We start from the raw sequence: 20,887 nt of genomic DNA on the forward strand, positions 1-20,887 counted from the left end.
TTCTTGATCAGCAAATCAGCATATTAGAATGATTTCTGAAGGATCATGTGACACTGAAGACTGGAGGAATGATGCTGAAAATTCAGCTTTGATCACAGGAATAAATTACATTTTAATATATATTCAAACAGAAAACAGTTATTTGAACTTGTACTATTTCACAATATCCCCATTTTTACTGTATTTCTTTTTTTTTTTTTTTAATGCAGCCTTGGAGAGCATGATGAAAACATTATGTTTTTTGTATTATAAACAGTCTACAGTATATTATTATAAAGTAGTATAGTATATATACAATTGTATTGCTATTCCTCTTTAAATTCAATATTTCATGATATAATATATTATACATTATATACTGTCCTTTTCAAGTCCCAAAATGGCAAAACACATGTTGTAACTGCAAGCACCAGAAAAATATGAATTGCCAGGAAGTCACCCAGACTGAGATGGGAATGTGTTGGATCAGCTCTTCCAAACTCCATGACTAAAGCTAAGCCTGACATTTATCACGTCCATCGCCCGGCGGTAAGAACTCGTGATTGTGAAGCGAGAGAAGCCCAGTCACTGTCTCTCACCTGTCATTGAGTTCTCCGATGTGCTCAGCTGTTCCCTCAGTTTGTCCACGTCGTCCGGATGGACCTGCTCATAGAGCGTGCTGCCAAACCACTCGGACTGCGGATGGTTCAGAACCGGAGTGACAGAATCTGACACATAGATGACGCGACCCGTCTCGGCCGCCACCACAAACAGGAAACCGTCAGCCGCCTCCAGAATCAAGTGTTTCAGTTCCTGTGACAGTTTCAAATGAGGTTTAAAAGACTTTTAGAAGTTTTATATATATAAAAAGTTTGCACGGGTTTTTGTTGAGTGTAATATTTGATGCATCAGGACTTTATGGCTCATATAGTATGACAGAGAGAATATGGAGCTCATATTTAAGGAGGAAAAAACATCTACATTTTATTCATAAATGAGCAAAAATATGCGATTTTGTGCAGCTGTTGATTTGTATATGGCCGAAAAAAAAAGATCTGATAGCTTGTAATGTAAATCAATGAGATATTTATAACAAGTATAACAGATATCTTACATAAAATGCATATAAATATAATTTGCTTTAGCAAGGTTATAATTAAATGCTTAATTTGATAATCAAAGCCCTGTAGCTTCAAATAATATAATGCAATGCAATAAATATACAAATAAATCTTCTTCAAAAGCTTGATGATCATAGTTGATAATTAAATTTCACCATGATTTTTTCTAAAACAAAATGATAGTAATAACAACCAATAACATGTCTAGTGAGTGTTCATCCTGAAATATTACTAACAGCATTAAAGCTATTCTCATGTTTAATTTTACTTAATAAAAACCAGTAAAGATTTCACAGCAAAAAAGACATGTATACCATGAGCTAGAGACGGTTTTACAATTATTCTAAAAGACCTTTTACTGGCTTAAAGAATATATATATATATATTAGAAATGGTCCATCAGAAAACAGAAGGGATGTAGTAGATTGTGAACAACGGGTTTTTCTCAAGTTTTGATCCTGTGGAACATTTAGAGGCCTCTGAAATGTGTGTTTCAAGTATGTTTCAAGGGTGAAAAAATGCCAATGTATGATTTTAAGGCCATTACTGTCCTCTGTTGTTTTGTCGGATGTTTTCTCACCTGTTCGGTCAGGAAGGAGGGTTTGTAAGCGCCGTCAGTGGACGTGTTCCCCGTTCCTCTCATGGACTTCATGTGTGAGACGGCCATGCGCAGGATGGTGAGTTTGTCTGGTTTCCTGGCTAGCGCACTGCAGGTGGGCACCATGTCCGACAGCTCGGTGATGTACTGGGTCATCTTATTACGCCGGCGGCGCTCAATCTCACTGTGGTTCTCTCTGGATGGAGAGAGGAGCACCATTACATTATCATTAGCATGTAATGAGAGCCATACAGACCTTTCACAACTACAGGACCACAGGTATAGCATAATTACCATTAAAGACAGGACACACACACAGGTACTTGTACAAATCTAGTTTATACCATGTGAAAAAAAAAATTGTGTGAATGCATATTTTGGGATCCTTCTTCCACACTTGTATAATTGCAAGTGTGAAATTTCAATAACTGACACCTACCTATGTCTGCCCTCACATATATATACGTGTTCAATGTTGACCTTGATTGATGCATACATAATCATGAATTACTGTAAAGGAGGCATTCAAGACTTTCATTATACAGAAATAAGGTTAGTTGGCTCAGGCTTGTTTTTTTTTTTCTTTTCTTCAAAAGTTCATCCTTGGACTAATAAGCTGCAACACGTCTTCTTCAGAGAGGAGGATATTTTAAGACTTCATTACTTCATTTCTGTGATTTAGCCGAGTCTCCGGTGGTAAACTGAGGAGTACCAATCTTTTAAGAGGAAAATGCAAAAGGATAAATCCACGAAGTGCGATGATTCAAAGCAACTCAACATTTTCAGATGAGAGCGTCAGCGGAGGATAATTAAATACTCATTTGATTAGATCTAGACAGAGACGCTCGTGTGAGGCCAGGGTGAGAGAATGAGGCCGGTCCTGACGGCGACAGGGGCCTGATTTCTAACTATCCTGACAGAACCTCCCCAAGACATCCCTACCTGGCATAACGCTCCTTATCACCGGGAATCTGATCATCGTCATACCTGACGGAGAGAGAAGAGACCAAAATAAGACGAGTGACCCTAAGAACGACAGTTACATCACTTTTAGGTCTTACGATTGCAGCTCAAATGAAGTGATCATGAGCCGTGTTTATTATGCTGCATGGTTAGGATTACAGACGGTGTGTGAATATGGTAATATAATAATGGACAGAGCAATGGATAATGACAAACAACAAAAAAGACAAACTAAACAATCAGAGGTGTCTGTATCCCAGGATATAAACTCATTTTGACAAAACAAGGTGCCTCCAAGAAATATTTGGACATTTCAGTTCAGGTTTTATTGTAGCATCACTGAGATATTATTATTGTTATTGTTATCATGCTTTATAATCTATTGATTTATGTATCATTTATGTATTAAAAATGTTCAAATTTTCAAATTAGGGTAAGTTAAAGTTAATGTTAATTTAGTTAATTTAGCTATGTTTTTGTCACCTTTATTATTATTAATTATGTGTCTATAAGTTTTTCTGCTCAGTTTATGAAGTCAATCTGATGATACAAAACATTAAACGTGAAAATGAGATATGTTGCCTTTGCAAATTGGCACAAATTATTTCTTATAGGTTTAGATTACTTTAATACCTCATTATATACAAACATTTGCATTGCACTAAAAAAACATAAATAAAAAAATCTATGTAATTATTCCACAGTTGCCTGCTTGTCTTCTACATTATAGACAACAGACATAAAAGCCTGTACATCAATATATATGGCTATCATATAATAATTAGCAGGTAAGTTAATTAACAAATGAAAATGATGTCATTGTTTAATCACCCTCATGTTGTTCCAAGCCCATATGTTGTTCTTCATTTTTGATGAGATTTGATGATTTTTAAAGCTTTTGGTCACTGATGTCAAACATTTCAGTCATACAAATATAGTGCATTTTTCTGGACCGTTCAGAAGAAAGCAATGTTTTTTTTTGTTTTTTGTACACTGTAAAAATGATTGTTTTGAAGTTAATAAAACAATATTACAAACAAATATTACTGAAGTACACTTGACAGGATTTTCAATTCCATGATGAATTAAATGTATTACTTGCCAATTCTTTGTAATTACTAGCAATTTCTGGGTTAAAATGGTTTCAAAAGTAAATCCGACACATTTTCAGTGCATCATTCTGTGCTGCACTGAAAGAAGCGGTATATCGGTTTTGAACAACATGATGATGTTTAATTAACGACAGCAATTCCTTTCTTTTTTTGTGAGCAATTGCTCCAAACGGAGAGGAACTGGAGTGTGTCCTGTCTGTCCTGCAGGGGTCAGTGTCTCCATTCCAACGCTACAGCAGCATAACTATGGATACAGCTCCTTTAAAAGGAAATGAACTGAAAGGAAACCATAAGTTGAGAGCAACAAAATGTGAGTGATGTCTTGAAATGGCACAAATGCTGTGGTACAGCTAAAAGACACGGTCACACAATAGAAAATATAAAAGAAAGGACATGGTGCGTGGTCTGATTTGACTGTTTTGAAAGCTTGCAAACAATGGAAAAAGTTTGCCTTGAAAATTTGCTGGGTCCCTCTCCGTCCTCGTCATCAAAGTCCATCCTGAAACAAGAAAACAAACAGACTTGCTCACAAATGGTTTTGAATTTGTGTATATATATATATATATATATATATATATATATGAATAAAAATATTTTTTAATTTACAGTATGAGTAAAGGAGGTAAATATAAAGTGCTTGCAGGATCCTCTACAAACACTCCTGATTCAGGATGTTTCCTGCTTTATGCATCTTATAACTTTCAATAGACTATTAAACATGTATAAGTTACACGTTATGCAATAAGAAATTATGTAGAAATAAATTATAAACATAGAAAAGAAAATGTGCATGTATATAAAGTACTTTCATTCTTTAAAGGCAATTTCTGAATTTTTTTGATGAATGGTAGGGTGGCCCTATGCACCGTTCATTCGGGACACGTCTTGGCCAGGATTTTAATATTTCCTTAAATATCCAGGTTTTGGCTGTTTGCACTGTGCAGATCGATCATTGTGTGACATTAATGAGAGCTATAGAGAGCAGAGCTGACAGCTTTTTATACTTTCGAATCGTTCTAGTGTGTTTGTTCGTTCGTTTGACACGTGTTGCAGCGCACTCTTGTGTCTTTTTTTGATCGGTGCGCAGCGATGCTTCAAGGCAAAAACACGTGTGCATATTTGCATCGCTTTGATGGTTCCCTGTAGATCTAACCTCCTGACGCGCAGTCCCATGATTGCTCGATTATATACAATACCTGCATGTTATTGGTCAAACTGCTTTAGATGTTTTAGGCAATATTGAAATCCTTCCCGTGACGTATGAAAGTGAAAAAGTGAGAGTGAAAGTCGTGACATTTGACAAGTATGGTAACCCATACTCAGAATTGGGGCTCTGCATTTAACCCATCCAAGTGCACACACAGCATTGAGAATGGCTCATATGGCCACCTTAATTAAAGAAAGAACAAAAAGGGCCAAAACCTGTGCAGCTAAACAACTGATAAAAATGGGTAATTTTGACTTTTTTTTCTCCATCTGCAAGACACCATTTTTAACTTTGCCGTGTAATATTGAAGAGAGCATTTATAATTAGTGGTTGAGCGATATGGCCGATATTTGGCATTTTTGAAATATCGGCTTCGGCCAATAAGTTTTTTATTATATAATACAAAATGTATTATTATGATTGCTTTTATATTATTAGTAATAGAAAGGCAAACATTAGAATACTTTTTCGTTTGACTAATGAATATTTAATTTCACAAGCCTTGCAAATTTAGTCGAATCCAGCTGTGAGATCTTGTGAAGTGTGTATGTGTATCAGCATGATCGCGTGTTCTCTGTGTGACAGTCGGTCCGTGTGAATTGAATGCTTTAAACTTTCAACTTATGATTTCAAATTATGATGCACTTTATGCATTTGCCCACTGTCATATTCATGTCATTTTCAATGTGTGCTGTATGTAAAATGAGTGTTACCCTGGCTTTATTTGAAAAATATGATTCCCAGTGCACACAAACTTCCCAGAATACTGAGTCCCGTGTTGGTTACAGTGTGAACTTCCTTTTTAATTATATTTTAATTAAATATTTATTTATTTGTGAAAAATGCATCTAAAGTATAAGTGTGATTATTTTACACATTTATTTTTTTAATCCATTATTTCAAATTTCTTAAATATTAATAATATATCGGTCGACCAGTTATTATAAGAATAACATGCCATTTAACACAGTAACTCACCCCGTTGATCTCCGCTTGCCTCCTCTCCCTGGCATGGCGCCTGCCATCCTGACCTGACCCGCTCCCACCACAGCGCCTGGCATGGCTACTGGTCCCGGCAGATCCGTGCCCATTTCTGAAAGAGCCAAACATCTTTCTTCACCACCAACCATAGAAATACAGACTTCATGTTCATACAGCTGGTGTATCAATGCCAGATGACTTTTATCCCACTTATAAAATCATAAACATGAATTAATTTCAAATAAATAGTGTATATACAATCATGTCAAATATGGATTCACTTTATGAATTCAACACAGAGTTGACAAAACTTTGATGACAAAGTCGGGCTGTAGTATAATCAAAGCACTGACATGCACATCACAGTGAGGGTGTAAGAAAATATTGATACACGTGAGTATCGCGATATTTTGTTTGACGATACTGTACCGGTTCTCAAAAATGGAATATCGATATTTACACAAAAAATACATTTAATAAATAACATTTTATATATATTTTATATCTATCTATCTATCATACAAGATTCATGGCAATTGTTTCGTTTTTAGTTTATTTACCGACCACTAGATGGGAGTCTTCATCTCTGAACAAGTCATGAGTGACAGGAGATACTAGCATTAGGGCATGCAACCATAGACAGTAAAAGAAATGGACACAGCGACCCCATTGGAACTCAACTGAGACAAGTGAAGCCCATTTTTAGCGTTTTTTAGCACTTCCGTTTCTGATGCGCAGACTCAAACGAAGCTTGATGACGTCAGCAACCTGTCTGACAGATGTAAATCTTCTAGTAGCTGTGCGTGCAAACTGCCATCGTTAATCTTGCAGAGACGGCGAGCTTGAGCGGGGAGTTCTTTGTCGTGAGTGAGCAGGAGTAAGTATTCTGATTAATTATTTTGTATAGTATTTTAAAATGTAATGCCAGTACGCCATTTTAAGTTAATTGCCTGCGAGCTTCTCCTCCTGTCTGTACGGTAATGCGACAGAGAGTCGCGTGTTTATGACGCAATCGTTAGCCTATTTTTTACAAAAACTGTTTCTACGGGGCCATAATGTAACATAGAAGGTAATGGAGCCCTTTATACATTGTCGTTTATCTTTAGAAATAAATAATGGACAAACGGAGTCTTTAAACGCCTCAGATGTAAAGTTATTCGCTGTCAAAGTGACGCCAAACGGAGTCAATGGGAATGCTAACGCAAGTGAAGTTCTGCTACAAGATGGCAGCACGCAGCCGACTTCAACTTCCGGTCGACTTCCTTGCCGCCTGCATGCAACTAATGTTAGCATTGATATAGTTCGCTGCTAGTAATGGCGGATGAAAGAATATCTGTATTTGTACTTATTTTATTATTTTAAAATTTTTTAGTTTCTTTAGAAATCCTGTAAGCACTTTATTTTACATTGATATTAAGCAGATTTTATTATTTTATTCAAATAAAAATGTTATGACATTATATATTGTACTTGTAAACTTAAACTGTGAACCTTTAAAACGGTCTAAATATATATATGGTCTTCTTTATAAAATAAACTGTACATGTTTATATGTATACATTTAACCAAAGGATGCGGTTTATATTTACCTTCTTTACTCATAGTGCACAAAAATGGTACAATTAGGTTGAATGTTACAGGGACTGATTATTGCAAATGCACATCCCAGTGTGTTTTGGTTAAATATATATATATATATATATATATATATGCTTTCCTTAAAAATATTTCCCCTTGCTTACAGTCTCGCAATGTATCGCAATATATCACAACCCTTGGATCGTGATACGTATACGTATCGGCAATACACAGCCCTACATCACGGTACATTTTTTTAATGTTTATGAATGAAGTCTCTCATGCTCACAAAGGCTGCATTTATTTGATCAAAAATACAGTAAAAAACAGTATTATTGTGAAATAGTATTACAATTTCAAATAACTGTACTCTATTTTTAATATATTTTAAAATATAATTTATTCCTGTGATGCAAAGCTGAATTTTCAGCATCATTACTCCAGTCTTCAGTGTCACATGAACCTTCAGAAATCATTCTAATATGCTGACTTCTTATTATTATCAGTGTTGTTTCATAAATATCAATGGTGTTTCTTTTCTGAGGTAAAGAAAAATGTATTTGTGCACAAAAGCAAGACACAGATATACCATAAAAACACTTCACTAATTAAACACAGCATCAGTATATGTAATACACACACACACACACACACACCAGCTCAGACTAAAATCGCCAACAGCAGCTGGCTGAGAAAATGAACACACTCTGACATGTTCAGCCTGATGATCGCAGAATCATATTAATAATTGATAAAGTCTGCCTTCCACTTCTCCCATACTCCGGAGCACAGCAGACCCTTTCGCTGAGTTTCCATTCTTCATTTATGAGGTTTTTACAATCTTACACATTATATTTCAAACCTCAGTTCATTTGAAGGTACAAGAGAAACCTGAAATACATGAAAGGAAATTCCAAAATAAAGTGCCCCTATTATGCCATTTACAGTATTGCCTTTTATGCAGTGGGTAATGTAGCTGAAAATGCACAAAAATAAAAGTTATTGTCTCCCAAAAGAAACAATCGACTCTGTACCGCCTTAACCAGTCAGTGACTTATCTTATAAAATGGCACTTTTTTTGGTGTAAACTGTATTGCTTAGTGTAAAACATGTTGAAAATTAACCGATAGGCTGTTGATTCACTAAAATGATAAGCTTTTTCTTCTAAAAAGCCGTTTATTCAGCATAGTGAAGCCTCTCCTCCATTAACATCCATTTTTTAAAAAAAACCTCTGGTCTCCTTTTTCACATACTTTTACTCGTTTTTGGCTAAAGGTTGCAGGCTTGCCTTCAAGTGGCTTTGATGCGGTAGAACAATCACAACAGACTGGGCCATCTGACCAATCAGAGCAGAGCAGGCTCACTGAAAGGAGGGGTTTAGAAAACTGAGTCTTAGAACAGCTTTGTATAAAGTTTGAGAATCGATGGAAAATGAGGTGAAATTAAGAAAACGAAAAAAAATTTGACCATGCATACATGTCATCCTGTTGTAGGAGACCCAATACTAGTAACCTTAAAAATGGCCTGATAGGTGCAACTTAAGACTGCTTAAAGTTAACTTTTGTGATTACACAAACCAGTATTATTTTAGTAAAACTGAAATACAATTACAGTTTTGGTTAATATTTTACATTTTCTGTTTCACTTTAAGGTAAAATAATTCTGTTTGCATTATATATATATATATATATATATATATATATATATATATATATATATATATATATATATATATATATATATATATATATATATATATATATATATATATATACACTGTAAATGATTATTTGGCATTTATTAGTTCTAGTTATATTATTATTCCAAGTTAAACTACACAAAAAAAAGAAATTATTTTGTTGTTCACAGTCTACTCTGTCCCTTCTGTCATCTGACTTTTACTTTTTTTCAGCAAGTAAAAGGCTTTTTAGTATACATGTAAAAAAATTTACTGTGAAATCTTTAAATACACAAATACACGAGTGTTTATACAAAGTAATATTTCAAGATAAACACTTCCTGGATTGAGGCATGTTATTATTTAAATTTTTTAGAAAAATAATGTTAAAATGCAAGTATCAAATATGATCAACAGGCTAAAGGAAGGTTTATTTGTTCATCTCTCAATCACTACTGTATTGCATTGCATTATATATTTTTAAATTACAGAGCTTTGATCAGAAATCTAAGCATTTAAATACCATCTTACTAAGACATTATTAGGTGATATATTTATTTCATTTTACATAAATATTTTATACTGTTATGAAGAGCTCACTGATCTACATTACAAGCTATCAGAATTTCATCTTTTGAGAATAACATCAGCAACTTAAAATTGAGGTTTTAAATACGAGCTCTAACTTCTTGCTATATCATACTATTTGATCCATTAAATATGACACTCAACAAAAACACTTTAAGTATTGTTTTGTTGGTCTGTTGTCTAAAGATTCAGCAAACTCTTCCACTTTGAACTATTCATTAACATGTTAGGATATACAGAGTTATAATGTTTTTTAAAGCTGGTGAGTGAACATTCTTCAAAATAGCTCCACTTCAGACGCCTTACTGCTCTGCAGAACGCTTTAAAGCTTCCTCATCCGCTGTCGTTCTCTGTCAGAAAGCCCTTTAGGTCAAACTCATTAATCTGTCTCGTGGGATGGAGTGATGGCTGGCAGACAGATAGGACGCTGCTGTGTCTCATTTTAAATCACGACTCAACAGCTCACACGCTCCTCTCTCCCTCTCTTTTCTCTCCTCCGGATCATTTTAATGACCAGAGGCCCGTTTCCCTTTCAGATCCACCCCAGAACAAAACATCTGCACAGCACTTGGTACTGTCCCACAGGGTCCCATGTAATGTCTAAGCGCTTTATAAATGTGGACAGCACATCTCATTTTGTTTGAGAAATGAATTCCATCGAGACAGAAACAGACCAAATGAGCAAAGTAAAAAAGTAAAGAAATCCTTCCCAGAACACCACTTTGTCTTGGACCCCTGGCGGATAAACTTAGATAAATTGATTCTACGGAGGAATGATTTAGATCCGGATTATCAGGACTTGAGATTCAGCAAAGGATTGTGGGTATGCGGCAGAGGCTCAGTCGATTTTGGTGTTTCAGTGGCTGATAATAGAATGCAGGGTGACTGAAATAATGTAAACGGAATGTTGAACAAAATTTGGATTTTGGATGTACATTTTTGTAACAATCTGGAGCCTTGCTCTCTCCAACCATTCCACAACAACACATAGCGATTCAAATCACATAAAAGGCATATTTTGTATTCAAAAAGGGGTTTTGTAGCCCTGTATATTATTTTAACATGAGTGAACCACAGAAATGCATTTGAGAAACTAACTAGCTCCTTCAGAATGGACTACCAAACCTTTTTATATAATTGCTAAAAGCCTATAAAAACAGAAGCTGCAACAGAGTAAGATGGAATCGGGCCATTCTAAACACAAGGATGACCAAAAACAAAGAATGGAAAATAACCCGGTTTGCACTGACGCATTTAGTTCCTATATTCTCTCCAGAAGCCCTTAAAGAGAGTGAAAGGAGCAATTCAGTGTGACTGAAGCAGTTTAATCCCAGGGTGCCGATGGGTCGAAGCGACACATGGCACATTTCCATGCAGAAAAGAGCTTCTCAACTGAGTGCATCAGAGCGGGAACAGTTCAGAAATGTACAAGTTTAAAGGAAGAAACTACAAACTATTGAATTAACATCCTTTTTCTGATAGCACGCACATGTGAACAATGACTCTTCTGTTCTGCTCTATTGTTATGCAGCCAAAGAAAGTTCATGCTGCCAAATGTTCTACATATTTCAGACATGATAGTCAACAGAAAAATCAAAAGCATGCTTTAGTAATGCAAATGCAAACATTCAATGTAAGGATTGACTCAGTATGCACACCGGAATTAAATTGGCCACACAATGGTAATTGTAGTTCTCACATTGTCTCATATTGTAACTTTTAGAACTCAAAACACACTAATACAAAATACACTATTTATTAATATTTATTAATAATACTTTGGAGTGTTACAAGCTCTTGGTGCATGAAGAAGATCTGTAAAAGTTGCAAAGACCAAGTCTCAAACCCAAACAGATATTCTTTATCAAAGTTAAGACTCTGCCACACCCCCCTAAAACAGCTTGTTTAAACACGCCCCCACATGTCTATGTCACTATGTGGAAATATTTGCCAAATGTTCACACAAAGAACGAAAGTCTGGTTTCAGTAACCGCAGTTAGTGTTGAAGCAGTCATGTCAGGGAGATGTGTGTGTATATATGCAAAAGCAAAAGCACTTTATTTGGCCTTCCACAAGTAGATGCATTTAGGAATCTTTTAGATTACTTCAAACAGAACAGCAATGCATTTTATGGACGACCGTTTCATGAACCAAGGAGAGGAGGTAATTCTAACTTTGCAATGACAATCTGGTGCTTCTGAATCAGCTGCTGTAAGTGTGCTTTGTTATTAGTTTAAGTATTTGCTTTTGACTGTTCAAATGCGGTGTTTTGCACGTTGTGTGTGTGTGTGTGTTAGAGAGAGAGAGAGAGAGAGAGAGAGAGGGTCACACAGTGTAGTCAGCTGTCTTAAACATCCGTGGCTTTTGTACTGTCTGCAAACACTTATGCGCTTCATCACTGCGTCTGTCACACCACTCGGTTCCTCTTTCAGGCTTGAACTGATGATAAAATAAGGACATTATTAACTGTCTTTACATTTATTTTGAAAGATGAAACTTGTGATTAAGGAAAGGCGCGTTACATTTCCAACGAGTGCTTGCGGTGTTCGGCCAATCACAATGCACTGGGTCAGTTGGCCAATCAGAGCAGACTGTGCTTGTCGGAAGGAGGGGCTTTGTAGAAAACGTAAAAAACCTAACATAAAGACTAAAAAAAGTTAAACTATGTTATAAAACAGATAGTTCTGACTTTGAAATATACAGTCAATAAACACACAGCTGTGAATCATATCAGTTGAATATGGTATAAAGAGTAAAGCAAATTTCAGACAAACTTATGTTGTCACACAGTATATATATATATATATATATATATATCGTCATACATCAACCTCAGCCTTACTCAAAATAAAAATACATAAATAAAGTCAATTCAGCACCGTTTGCTAGCTCATGCAGCAGACACCATATGCCATATGCACACAATTCCTTTTTAGCAATGCTTCACTTCTGGTCAGTCCTGGCTGTTATCCATCACTCCTTTCAACAGAAAGGCTTCCTTCACAAACACAAGAGGTCGGCAAACAGTCCGAACTGTTGCTAATCAACTGTGCCTGTAATCCCCATTCATAAACGCCTACCTCTATTTGTACGAAACATGTTCTTATCGCAGCTGCACAGCAACCAAGGCACTTTGTTAAGCACAACGGGAAAACTACAGATGGCCTGTAGATTAGTTAAGCAAGTGAAATAAAAGCTAGCCAATTTTAAAACAAGGTACCCTTCAGTTCAGCTACAGTCATGTGACTCCACCCCAGAATGCTCTTGTGCATTTTAAAGCGTGCTTGGCAGCCCAGTGTGTCAACCAGGTGCTAATAACGCTAACATTCTTTATTCATTTCGACTCATTTGCATTTACAATGAGGTGCAAGGGAAGGAATTGCCCGCTGGGGGAAAAGAGTGTTCATGGAAGCAATGGAGTCACGGAGCATAAATTACTTTAGCAAGTGAATGAATAAACTGAGCAGCAGTAGGTTTCTGTGACACATTTCCTCTGAACAGTCACTAACCAAGTTTGAGTGTAATCTGTTGCATACAATTTATCAGATGTATGTTTTTTTAAAAACATAGTATCAGTTTTATCAGGCCAATTAAAGCAGATAGTATTGTGCTTTACTGCATGTAAAAATAGCCGATGCATGAATTTCTAAGGCCATGATTAAAACTTTGCCAAACACCTGTTGCACACCATCTACTACATGCCTTCTGTCGTCTGATTGATGGTTCATACTTTTTCAGCAAGTAAAATGCCTTTTATTATAAGTGTCTATTTGCTGTGAAATGTTTACTGATCTTTATAAAATAAACATTAACTTTTATATTTTTAGAAAAAGTTTCAAGATAATCTCTTATTTCAAGATAGACTCAAGCAACATACTTTACTTAATTACCAAAACATTTCTTTTTTAGAAAATGAGAGAAGGAAATATGATGCATTAGGCTTTTGAGTTAGGTTTTATATGTTCGTCTCTCAGTCACCATTGAATTGCATTGCATTATATGTTTTGAAACTACAGAGCTTTGATCATTAAACAGAAGCATTTAAATATCATCTTACTGGGAGATATAGAGTAATGCACATAGTCTGTTTTCTATTAAGACCTCATTGGTTTACATTACAAGCTATCAGAATCTTAATCTTGCTTTTTGATCATAAAAATTACAACAACTGCACCAGATTGCATACTTTGCTTGGTTTGGGTATCTGAACAAAACTGATGCATTGAAAATATTAACTGCATTAAATAAACGGTTCCATAAAAAAAAAAAAAAAAAGAATTTTTAAAACTAGTTTGTAAACTAATTTATTTCATACGCCTGATGCGAGCATGACTTTGACTTCACAGCTTTTCTATATCTGTGCATCTCTGCTAATTTAAGTATTATTTAAATTCCATTTTCACACGTTTGATCTTCCACATCCTTCTCGGTTGTTCTTCAGAGTTGATAAAATATCTTAACACGAGAACATTCTGTGACGACTAAAATAGACCACAAGAGCCCACACAATCGTGACTCTGGAGGCAGAGCAGCATTAAAACCTAAAACAGCAACAATTCCACTGCCTTTCTCAATTCAGTGACTAAAACCTTCACACTTTCCTGTAAACTTACATTGAAAAGTTCTCTGCACGAGCTCATGACAGTCTTCCACCAGCCATCTCGTGCTTTTGTTTACATCTCGCACTGTCAGTTTACCGTTTTGTCTCATGCCTGCTACTTATTATGCTGCTTTTTGTATATAATAATAATTGTGTGTCACAGAAGCATCGAAATTCGCATTGAACATATGATAATAAACTTGACCAAAACACATGCATTTTCGCATTGGAATCAACAGGCAGAGGAAGTGAAGCGGTTATGTGTGCTATATACTCAAGCTCATAACAAAATATCCCCACATCACTATTACAGTCCCATAAACGACGTATCAGATCCAACAGCCGCTTATAAAGGAAATCAAAGCACGTACTGGCTTGTAGCAAATGTATTCAGCGTCTAATTTGCATTAGCAAACAAAACAGCGGCGGAAGATTAAAGCCAAATGTGATACATTTCGCTCTGACGTCAACGTTCTATAGTCACGAAACATTAAATGTTATGTTAGCGATGATATAATGTAGCGTTTTAAATTCGAAATGTCGCTGTTGTTCCTTGCGTGGGGGGGAGGGTGTGCGTGCGTGCGTGCGTGAGTGCGTTTAAAGCGTCGCGGTTTCTTTTGTTATCGCCAAAACACAATATTGCGTCAAAAGCTGACGTTCGGTTTCCGTTTAAACGCCATATCCATTGTATTTAAAAGCGAAAGGATAAAATCGCTACTCACCCGATGGGTTTACAGCGACGGGGGTTGCCATATTGCCTGGGTGGAAACGAAGAAATGCAGAAATGACGCACAATTCGAAAATATCGCCGCACGCGATGCTCTCCGGGTGTCTCGAGCGCGCAAACTCAGTTCAGCCCCCGCATGTGAAGCTGTGATGGCACTGCCGGATGGGACTCTGCTGCGTTTCTGCTCGTGCGTGTAGCAGATTCGTAGCGGTCTGACAAACGCAAGATGTCTGGGAGGTTGCGTGGACACCGCGAGACTTCACTGAATTAATGAATGCAGGATCCACGCAACAGCTTCGGCGCGTTTCTGCCCTCAAAGAACTTCAACCCCGGGCTGGAATCCAGTCTGGCATTGTTGCTTTGTTATGGTCATGAGCACAGACATCACTGTGTGTCCTGAGATCTAGACGAGAATACTACACACACTAGCCTGCATATGCGAGGTTTCGAGTCAAAAGTCACATTTGTTTTCATGATTTAGTTTCAAACTCATAATTCAAAACTGTCTCATTATCATTATTATTTTTTTTCCATATATTTACTTAAATTACAAGCCAAATGTAAATATATTTTCGATTAATATATTTTTGCCCATTTTGGTATGTTTAATACAATTTTAAAATATCTATTTTAAAAGCATATTTGGCCTCCACATATTTACAACCAAGAAAATACATTCACATGTCACATTTGAAGAATGTACAGTAAAATTTGAAAATTATTCTTGCCTATTCTTGAAATAAATTTTGAAATAAACTAAATATAGTTTCACTTTTGAAAACATTTAATTAAGCTGCACTGTTTACATCATACGTTCTATATTTAAAATATATTTTGGCCATAAAAATATATATTTGGCTGTATGGTATAGTCAAGCATGTCTTAAATGTTTGTTTATATGCTAAAATGTTTGTCATTATTTTAATAGCCTATATCAGGGGTCTCCAAACTTGTTCCTGTAGGCAGGCGTCCTGCAGAATTTAACTCCAACCTTAATTAATCTCACCTGAATTAATTAATGCATGAGTTAACATAATATGGTAACAAAGATCAGATTGCAGTCTCTAGCAGAATAACATACAGGTTTTTTTAATGTAAAAAAGGCCTACATATGACACAGGAAGCCTTGCAAATTCAAGTTACAAATGGCCTTGCGCAATCTAATGTCAAAAATAAAGTGGATAAGTGAACTAAATCACCACAGGATTCTATAGAACGTCAAGGGTGTAATATAATTTTAGTGTTATTTCCATAGGGCTTTTCCTGATTAATCTGTGCCTGGAGAACAATCTAAAGAGGAATCCCATGAATAGATTTCTATTGAGGACAAGGTCCCAAAGAATGCCATTGTCCTACAGTGACCCGTCTTATCACAGTGCTCCAAAATCATTTATCATCACACACTGTTCCATGAAAGTTAATCTGAATTGATCCCAAATCCCAAAGTTAATGTTTTAAGCTTTATGCACATGTTCCTTTATCAGGCCAGTGGTGAGATACATTAATGCTCATGGTTTCAGACACAAACAGCTCTTGGTTGACTCCAACTGGTTATATGCATTTTTAACAAAGACAAATTCACCGAAGTAATGGTTCCCTTCTTATATGAAGTTGATGAAACACAAACATGAGAAAAAAACATTAATTCTCCAGTGTTCCAGTACAGTAGCATGCTTTTGATGATTTATGATGGAGTAAAAACCAATTTTCTCTCTACAGATGAAGTGATGGTCAAGCAATGAGTGATGTTCACAAGAGAAGGTCGAGGGGATCCTTATGGGCAAATTTCATAGATAGATAGATAGATAGATAGATAGATAGATAGATAGATAGATAGATAGAAATTAACTCAGTAAAGTGCAACTACAATCAATAGTATTCATGAGCATAGTGTGTTCTGCAACAGTGTTTAGATTTGTGCCAGTTTTCCCTTCCTCTGCTTTCTCTGCAGTGCTGCTTTGCCCTAGTTTAATAAGCTCTTGCACTGCAGACACCTGCATAAGAAGTTCTGCTGACCTCTTCTTTATTAAACAAGCCTTCCGGGCAAAGAAAACAACAGACACAGATAAGGCAGGGTTGACAGATCAAACTGAAAAGCAAAACTAAATGTGGTGCGTTCATTGAATTTGAATATTCAGCACTCAGTAAAAAACTGAGCCCTGTAAACTTCAAAAGTAATCATTACATGGCACCCATCAATGTCTTTATCTCACCAGCCCCCCTGTAAAAAAAAAAAAAAGCCATAATTTTAAACTCATTTTTAATCTTGAGATTATAAATTAATGTCCAAGTAACAGCTTTGAAAGAGGAATTCCATTTTCCTTTTTAAATGTAATTCGGAGTCTTTTATTGCTGGCATTTCTGAGCACTTCAAAAGGATTTCAAAGCAATTCCTTCAGTAACTCACCTACTGAAAATCTTAAAGGAATAGTTCACCAAAAAACTCCAACATTATTTTCTTACTTATTTTCTTAAGTATAAGAGTTTCATTCTTCATTATGCATTCGCTACTGTACAAAAGTTTGTAACTGGTAAGATCTTTTGAAAGAAATCTAATCCTCACCCAGGATGCATTTATTTGATCAAAAATGCAGTCAAAACATAAATATTGTGAAACAACAAAATCTCACTGATTTTTGATATGAAAATTTGCTAACACCCTCAGGTCACAACTCCAATCCATCAATCCTTCAAATTGGCTTGAAGGATTTGCTTAGTAACACTTTAGAATAAGGTTCCATTAGTTAATGTTAGTTAATGTAATAATTAATGTAACCGGTGGCTCACGACACCAGTTTTAAAATCACTTTTCTCTGCGTTGTGAAAACAGACACGGGACAACAGGCGGCGGTTTCGCTGGGTTTTACTCTGAGATCTGATGTAAAACAAAATAAAAACAGCCTCTGAGTACAATCACCCTTATCTTGCTCTCTTCCATGCAATTACAATGCCAAGAGCAAGAAGAATACAGAGAAAACATACCTGATGTAAAACAAAATAAAAACAGCCTCTGAGTACAATCACCCTTATCTTGCTCTATAAAACAAATGTGACGTAGATTTAATTACCATGTGCTTTTCATCTCCACATTAGGCCAAAGACACAAATATAACTTAAATTGGGCAAAATGACAAAAATAACCACACAGGTAAGTAAAATAACATAAAACACAATTTGCAACGAAGATATAGAAATAAAAGCAACAATTAAAATAAAGATTAATAAGGATTAGCAGGAGCCAAAAATAACCCACCTCTTCCATGCAATTACAATGCCAAGAGGAAGAGGAGGGGACATAACAGGAAATTATGTAGGACTCATGATGACATCACCGCAATAAAGGGGAAGCATACTCAACACACTTAGGCAATCATATCAGGTTCATGTGTAAAACAATTTTGTGAGAATTATAACAATCAATACATATGTTTTAACAAAACACTTTCTGTACCGGTTACATTAACATGAACAAACAATTAATAATACATTTATTACTGTATTTATTCATCTTCGTTAATGTTAGTTAATGAAAATACAGTTATTCATTGTTAGTTCATGGTAATTCACAGTGCATTAACTAATGTTAACAAGCACAACTTTTGATTTAAATAATGCATTAGTAAATGTTGAAATTAACATGAACTAAGACTTATAAATGCTGTAGAAGGATTGTTCTTGCTTAGTTCATGTTAACGAAAGTAGTTAACTAACATTACCTAATGGAACCTTATTCTAAAGTGTTACCGGCTTTGTAAACATGCTTGTTCTCTGCAGATTTCTCTCCTGATTCAGATAAAAAGACTTTTCACTGGAAAAAGCGATATTATGGATAGAGGACTCATCTGAAGTTAAAATACACAACTTTTTGCTTCACAAGATGTTAACTGATGGACTGAGGGGTGTGGATTATTTGTGGATTATTTTGAAGTTTTTATCAGCTGTTTGGACTCTCTTTCTGACGGCACCCATTCACTAGAGAGTATCCATCCCAGTGGCAAATTGATGTTGAAAAGACTTTGATATACAAAAAAAAAAAAAAGATCAAATATTCAAATCAAAGTAATTTTAAAAGCTTGGCATGACATTGATCTGATGTAAATTGTACGTCAAACATATTGGCCAACATATACATTAAACGATTTTAAGTGTTGGATTGGCTTTTTTCAGGTAGCAAAATGAGCTCAGAATGCTAACATGGTTGAGCAGATGCATTTCATTGTGCATCAGTTCGAAATAGTTTCCATAAAGATACTGACTTAGTGTGAGTTTTCTGTTTACACTTTACACCATGAAAATGAGATACCAACAAATGACAAAAGTGCATTTAAAGCATCTTTCTACTCTGCAGCTTCACTTGCTCACAGCTCTCTTGTTTGTCCTTGTTAGGCAGTGTGTTTATGGGGCAGTCAGACACTGTGACAGTCAGTAGACAGCGTCACACCTGTACCGACAGCACTAACTGCTGACAGAAACATCCAGAATGCAGGAGGAAGGTGAGAGCACCTCTAACGCCTGTCTGCTTTTATTAGCATCAGCGGACTCTTACTGATCTGTGTGACCGCTCATAACCTCACGTTCAGTGGCTTAATACACTGTAACAGTCCAAATCCCAGCCACCTTCCCCACAGACAAATTGATTTTCAGTGTAAACGTTTCAAGACCATGTAAACATCTTATTTATAGCTGAATTCTTAGCGAAGAACTACACTTTAATGCTAAAATGACTTACGTTTTTGGTAACAATTTAAAATAGGGAACACTTATCACAACTTTTCGCTCAAAAAATGAATAATTTGCTGTTTATTTATAGTTAGTAAGGTAGTTGTTGAGTTTAAGTATTGGGTAGAGATGTAGGATAAGATCATGTAGAATAAGGCATTAATATATGCTTGATTAGTACTAAATAATGGCTATTCTATGCATGCTAATAAGCAAATAGTTAAGAGACCCTGAAATAAAGTGTTACCACTAATGGATAAGACCTTTTTTGAGTAATATTTTCATACATTTTAAATACAAACAAGTGAAAAAAAACAAAAAACAAAAAAACAATTACATATCAGTTAAGTTTTATGCAGTGTTCCTCCCCAAGTACAGTTTTATTTAAATGATGTTTAGGTATATTAAAAGGACAAAGTATTAAATATGTGCAAGATGGATTTATATGACAAAATAGATATTTTTTTGTATATATTTGAATATTTAGCTATAAATTGTACAATAGTCTCATTTTACAATTTTGAATACTTTGATTCAATTCAAAATTTAAGTTCAGAACTTCAGAACGCTTAATCACTGAAAATAAAAATCATCATAGAGAAAATACTTTAAAAATACATAATTTACCCACCCTCTCGTCGTTCCAAACCAGTATGACTTTCTTTCTTTTGTGAAACATTAAAGATATTTTAAAAAATGTCTCATTTTTAAAACGTTCCGGAAAACTCTTCTAGACAGACAGACACAGACAGGCAGACAGACAGAGAGATGGATGGACAGACAGACAGACAGACAGAAAATCACACAGACACAGACAGACAGACAGACAGATACAGACAGACAGACACAGACAGAGAGAGAGATAGACACAGACAGACAGACAGACAGACAGACAGATACAGACAGACAGACACAGACAGAGAGAGAGATAGACACAGACAGACAGACAGACAGACAGATACAGACAGACAGACACAGACAGACAGAGAGATAGACACAGACAGACAGACAGACAGACAGACAGATACAGACAGAC

The 20,887-nt window shown here is 35.7% G+C and overlaps 1 protein-coding gene across 2 annotated transcripts in view; it reads right to left on the reverse strand.

The window, feature by feature from the left end:
* LOC113051919 (aryl hydrocarbon receptor nuclear translocator 2-like) overlaps positions 1 to 15,527 on the reverse strand; it is a 44,309-nt gene extending 28,782 nt beyond the window's left edge. The window contains exons 1-6 of one of the 2 annotated variants that reach the window (XM_026216099.1): positions 15,128 to 15,527; positions 5,959 to 6,073; positions 4,225 to 4,272; positions 2,641 to 2,685; positions 1,681 to 1,894; positions 579 to 792 (exon numbers count right to left, since the gene is read on the reverse strand). In XM_026216099.1, coding sequence (XP_026071884.1) covers positions 579 to 792; positions 1,681 to 1,894; positions 2,641 to 2,685; positions 4,225 to 4,272; positions 5,959 to 6,073; positions 15,128 to 15,158 — 667 coding nt within the window. In that variant the 5' untranslated portion in view covers positions 15,159 to 15,527. The remainder of the gene's footprint in view (positions 1 to 578; positions 793 to 1,680; positions 1,895 to 2,640; positions 2,686 to 4,224; positions 4,273 to 5,958; positions 6,074 to 15,127) is intronic. The other variant, XM_026216100.1, reaches the window with a different exon arrangement.
* Between the last annotated feature and the right edge of the window lie 5,360 nt (positions 15,528 to 20,887).

The sequence above is a fragment of the Carassius auratus genome, chromosome 32, assembly GCF_003368295.1.
Source record: "Carassius auratus strain Wakin chromosome 32, ASM336829v1, whole genome shotgun sequence".
NCBI classification, from domain to species: domain Eukaryota; kingdom Metazoa; phylum Chordata; class Actinopteri; order Cypriniformes; family Cyprinidae; genus Carassius; species Carassius auratus.